The sequence below is a fragment of the Capsicum annuum genome, chromosome 7 (genome assembly GCF_002878395.1).
Source record: "Capsicum annuum cultivar UCD-10X-F1 chromosome 7, UCD10Xv1.1, whole genome shotgun sequence".
Classification (NCBI taxonomy): Eukaryota; Viridiplantae; Streptophyta; class Magnoliopsida; order Solanales; family Solanaceae; genus Capsicum; species Capsicum annuum.
The window spans coordinates 3,848,296-3,854,483 of NC_061117.1; the positions used below are offsets into that span (position 1 = coordinate 3,848,296).

At 31.5% G+C, this 6,188-nt stretch overlaps 1 protein-coding gene across 1 annotated transcript in view; it reads left to right on the top strand.

Moving 5' to 3' along the window:
- Positions 1-5,665, top strand: part of LOC107876329 (protein YIF1B-like) — a 19,215-nt gene extending 13,550 nt beyond the window's left edge. Inside the window, exons 2-5 of the mRNA XM_016723275.2 lie at positions 2,022-2,223; positions 2,977-3,075; positions 3,719-3,870; positions 5,275-5,665. Coding sequence (XP_016578761.2) covers positions 2,022-2,223; positions 2,977-3,075; positions 3,719-3,870; positions 5,275-5,665 — 844 coding nt within the window. The remainder of the gene's footprint in view (positions 1-2,021; positions 2,224-2,976; positions 3,076-3,718; positions 3,871-5,274) is intronic.
- Positions 5,666-6,188: the final 523 nt, after the last annotated feature.

Consider the following 6,188-nt stretch of genomic DNA (forward strand, 5'->3'; position numbering starts at 1 on the left):
CAGGGATTACGATACTACAACTAGTACAACGACAAACACTTACAAGTGTAACCCCTCGAAAGCACGATAACACTCCTACCCTACAAGCAGGGACTACAATTAGTACAACTATAAATACTTACAAGTCTAACCCTTCGAAAGCATGACAACACTCCTACCCCACAAGCAGTGACTATGATACTACGACCAACACAACGACAAACACTTACAAGTCTAACCCCTTGAAAGCACGACAACACTCCTACCCTACAAGCAGGAACTACGATACTCAGAGGCGGAGCTAGCCTCCTTTAGGGGGTTCGGCCGAACCCCCTTCGACGAAAAAATATACTATTTATACATGATTAAAATTATTTTTTATGTGGTTATAGTAGGTGTTGAACCCCCTTCGACTAAGTTTTCTTTGAATATTGAACCTCCTCAGTTGAAATCCTGGCTCCGTCTCTGACGATACTATGACCAGCATAACAACAAATACTTACAAGTCTTATCCTACAAATAGGGACTACAATACTACGACCAACACAATGACAAACACTTACAAGTCTAATCCCTAAAAAAACACGGCAACAGTCCTACCCCACAAGCAGGGGCTACGATACTACGACTAGTACACTGATAAATACTTACAAGTCTAATCCCTCAAACGCACGGCAACACTCCTACCCTACAAGCAGGAACTATGACACTACGACTAGTACAACAACAAATACTTACAAGTCTAATTCCCCGAAAGCACGACAACACTCCCACCCTACAAGCAGGGACGATGATACTACGACTAGTACAACGACAACACTCCTACTCTACAAGCAGGGACTACGATACTACGACTAGTACAACGACAAATACCTACAAGTCTAATCCCTCGAAAGCACGACAACCGTCCTACCCTACAAGCAGGGACTATGATATTACGACTAGTACAACGACAACAGTCCTACCCTACAAGCAAGAACTACGATACTACGACAAATATAACGACAAATACTTACAAGTCTAATCCCTCGAAAGCGCGACAACACTCCTACCCTACAAGTCTAACCCCTCGTTTTAAAATTCATAAAATTAAAATCCTGACTTCGCGTTTAATATATCATGTATTGGGAAAATAAGTAGTATGGTCCACAGCTTGCAGACATAGGTAATATAGTAGAGATACCGACCTAACACTATACTGCAAAAGAAGTCACGTATACATATTGGTATTTGTATAGTTTCATTTCATTAAAATACACAACTGCAATTTCAGTCATTAATTTTAATTATTTAAAAATTAATTAAATTGTCACATTGGGTTGCGTACCATCTAAAATTTTGCCATCTCATACCATGCAAAAATTTTAAAAAATAAAGTAATAATAATGTTTATAGTATTTCCTTTTGAAAATGTATTAAAAGTTTTCATGGTGTTTTGAGTAAACTTCTTATAATACCATAACAAAGAGCAACAAAAGGTATGAAATTACTAGTCACTCATGTTATGATGTTCTAAATTTTGAATTTTTTTCCTTTCGTTATCTGACTTATGTTTTTCATGACAAAATGATTTTATGAAAGTAGAATTTTTATTACTTAACTTTTAATTTACGCGTATATTATCCATTTTGGACTTCAGTTTTTCACTTTCCTCTTCCATTTCGGTGTGAATTCATGTAAGGTTTCACGTACAACTCGTCTTCAAAAGCTTGCTCATCTAGAAGCCTCCCGTCCTCCACCGGTGAGAGTTATATATTGAGCTTTTTTGCTAGTCGAGGTTTGAAATTTAGGTTCTTTCGTGTAGAGACAGATTCATAATTTAAATTTGAAGTATTTAACCTTTAAAAGTTCTTCATGCTAATTTACATTGTACTTTAAAATTATCATTTCAAAATTCAATATTTACTGAATTCTTAGTAATAACTAATAATCACATCTACATTAATATTTCGTTTCATTAAATAAAATTAGCAATGTTTTTTTATTGTTTAGCGATAGAAATTGTTCGTGGCTAATTCTTTTTTTTTTTTTTTTTTTTGTAGTATATTAATATTGGGGTCAACAATGTATGAAACATCACAATATCACAAGAGGATTTTCACACCAAAAAATTGTTCTCAACAAATTGATTCATCATTTGGAAATGTTTTATTATATGGTGCTGGATCTGATATTATAAAAAATGAGCTTGGTGCTTATGGAGAAAAAATATTAGGTTCAAGTTCTTCCTATGTTCAAAGCAATGTAAGAATTCTTTTTTTGTTATATGTAATTAAAATTATAATTTATAACTTGTTTGGTCAAGCTTCTGAAATCAGCTTTATTTTAAAAGTATAGTTAAATATGATCTTTATATGATATGCTGTGGCGGACTCAAAATTTTAGAGTCGTAGGTGTTCGGAAAGTTCATACATGTATATTGGCACCCAGAGCTTCAACGTTCCGCATGAAAATTAAAGCACCCAACTAGCTTTTTAGTTTCACGAATGTTTTTTTTCTCATCCTATTCCAATTTTTATACATTTTTTATATAATTATACTTATTCTGCGCCGGATTTAACGGATGTTGGCGCACCAATTTTTTCAACCTAGGTCCGCCCTTGATGATGTGGATTGTCTAGATATGTTTGGTTGCTATAGCAAATTGTTGTTATGGAGAATGTATAATATAATATAATATAGTAATATAAAAGTCGGTTAAAAAAAAAAAAGACTTCATTGTTATAATGAAGTGTTGTTATAAAAGATGATTGTTATATAAAGAAATACTTTTATTAGTAATTTGTATTTGATGGATATTTTCAAAAAGTGTTTTTACATGGCAAATTATGAAAAAAGAAATTACTACTAATTTTAATTTTTAGCCTTTCAAAAAATTGACTAAACAGACTATATAACACTTTTTCCAATAGTAAATTTTAGAATGTGGATGTTGTTTATTTAATTTTGGAGGAAATTATTGGCTGAATTTTTTTATTTTAATTTTTTTACTAATAGATTGGCAGATACATTTCCAATCCAGAATACTATTTTCAAGTGAATGAAGATTATGTGAAGAATAAATTGAAGGTGATTTTGTTTCCATTTCTTCACAAGGTAAATTCAACAATATTTTACATATTAGTTCATTTTTTGAGTGTTTAAATTTATATATATTTGGAGTGTAAAAGATATTTACACAATTAGTCCATATATATATCTTGTATATATGTAGGAAAAATAACATTAATATACACCTTAGTCATATTTACACAAATTTTCATCCTTATAAAGTAATTATAAAAATCCTAACTAATTTTTATTTTCGTTGGATATATCGAGAACTAATTATGTATCTCGACAGATTCAAAGTCAAAAAAATTAAATCGAAAACTAATTATGTATCTTTATAAAAGGAAAAAATATATTTTCGTTGGATGTATTATGTGTCTTGACCGACTCAAAATCAAAAAAAAATATATCAGGAGCTAATTATATATCTTGACTGACCCAAAATTGAAATTTTTAGTAATTATGCAAAATATCAATTTTTTTTGTAACCAAACTTCAAACTGTCAGAATTTGTGTTGTTTGTGCTATGTATGTAACTATAGACTGTGATGTCAATTACCACTATACTATTAATTAACCTGAGGTGTTTGTAGAAATCCATAAACATCAAATCTTAAATCTGTCTTTGTATAAGTAACAATAAAAAATCTTAATATATAATTAAATTTTTCTAATAAATATGTTTTAGGGACATTGGATGAGAGCTGCAGATATTTCTGGAGGAGAATTTTCATTTAAACCTCCAATTCATGATATAAATGCACCTGATTTATATATCCCTATGATGGCTTTTGGTACTTATTTGGTTCTTGCTGGCTACTTCTTGGGCATTACCACCAAGTAAGTTTTTTAAAAAATGTTTATATTATCAGTATATTTTAATTTGAAACAATACATTGTTTCTATCCTGAACTATGAATGAAATTACTGAGACACACTCCGGGAGTAATAGGACCCCCTTTAAGTTCGGGTGTGTCTCATCAATTTCATTTATAATTCACGATGGAAACAGTGCATTTACTATTTTAATTTATTGGTCCCGCTTGTGGTGTCAAATCATTACGCTATAAGAAGAAAGATTCGAATATCAATCTCATCGAGATCATGATCTCATATCAAATTTCAAGAGCAGACCAATATATAGCCAATGTTTTAGTGCTCCGATATCGGTTAAATTCGATATAGATTAGGTATAATTATATAAAAAATGTATAAAATTTGGTATAACATTTAGAAATTACTTTTAGATGTTGAAATTGATTTTTATAAATTATAAGCACTTCCAACATTTACCAAATGTGTAAATTACTCAAAATAATATTTATAAGATAATTCGACCAGTTTATAACTAAGTTTAGTTAAACGCCCTTCTAAGTGACCTTATAGCACAAATGTTCTTTTATATTATTAATAATTTGACCAGCTTATAACTAAGTTTAGGTAAACGGTCCTGTAAGTGACCTTATAGCATAAAAGTTATTTTATATTATCAGTAATTTAACCAGCTTAATTATAACTAAGTTTAGGTATACGGCCCTCTAAGTGACCTTATAGCATAAAAGTTCTTTTATATTATCAGTAATTTGACCAGCTTAATTATAATTAAGTTTAGCTAAACGCCCCTCTAAGTGACCTTATAGCATAAAAGTTCTTTTATATTATCATTAATTTGACCGGCTTAATTATAACTAAGTTTAGCTAAACGCCCCTCTAAGTGACCTTATAGCACAAATGTTCTTTTATATTATTAATAATTTGACCAGCTTATAACTAAGTTTAGGTAAACGCTCCTCTAAGTGACCTTATAGCATAAAAGTTCTTTTATATTATCAGTAATTTGACCAGCTTATACCTAAGTGTAGGTAAACGCCCCCCTAAGTGACCTTATAGCATAAAAGTTCTTTTATATTATTAGTATTTTGACCCAACTTATAACTAAGTTTAGCTAAACGCCCCTCTAAGTGACCTTAAAGCATAAAAGATCTTTTATATTATCAGTAATTTGACCAGTGGCGGAGTCAGAATTTTCATTGAGGGGTTCAGAAGTAAATAAACGGACTAGTCGAAGGAGGTTCAACATCTACTATATATACGTAAAAATATTTTTGACCATGTAATGACTCCGCCACTGAATTTGACCAACCTATAACCAAGTTTAGCTATACGCCCCTCTAAGTGACCTTATAGCGTAAAAGTTCGTTTACATTATCAGTGCATAAAAACTCGATGTATTATTCATTGTAGGTTTAGTCCAGAAGCACTAGGTGTGCAATTCACAACAGGTTTGCTATGCTGGCTTCTGCAAGTCCTCTTACTTGAAGCAACATTACACTCATTAGGAAGTGGAGAAGTGCCACTTCTTGATATTGTTGCTTATGGTGGCTACATTTTTGTGAATGCATCAATCATTTTGATATGTAGGATCATTTGGGATTATGTATTTTGTTTAGTTACATTTTTTGAATGTTTTTGTATGGGGGTTTTCTTGATAAAGACCATGAAGAGGATCCTAATTGGTGAAGTTAGAAGCTTTGAGAAGCATTCAACAAAGAGGAATTACCTTTTGATCTTGATGGCTTTGTCACAAATTCCTTTGCTTTTTTGGTTGGGAAATGTTGGTGTTGGAGCTAAGTGAGTTAGAAAGTACTTTTCAATAATACAATTCAATTGATCAATGATGAATTTTGATGTGTTTTATTTTTAGTTTCTCATTTCACCTGGTATATGTATTAAGGCTCGATTAACCTTGAATTTACACTGAGAACTTTCACATTGGACAGTAAAGTGTAGACACGTAATTTTGTTCTTTTTCGAAAATATTTTAATCATTTTTATTTTATTTTAATTTTATTTACCTTACCATACTTTTGTTTAATTGATAATTCCCCCCCCCCCCCCCTCCTCCAAAAAAAAAGAAAGAATTGAAAATAATTAAATACATAGCATCTTTGCCACCTCACTATGCCACCCCAACATCTCACTTTTCATTTTTCATTGGATACATGCAAAAGGCACACACCTTACTCATTTTTTCACACGTCACCCTCATCTTTCCACATGCCACACTAACTTTTCCACATGCCACACACTTATTCCCACAAGCCACCAATTATATGCTTCCACATAGGATAATAAATAAAGAAAAAGAAAAACCAAAT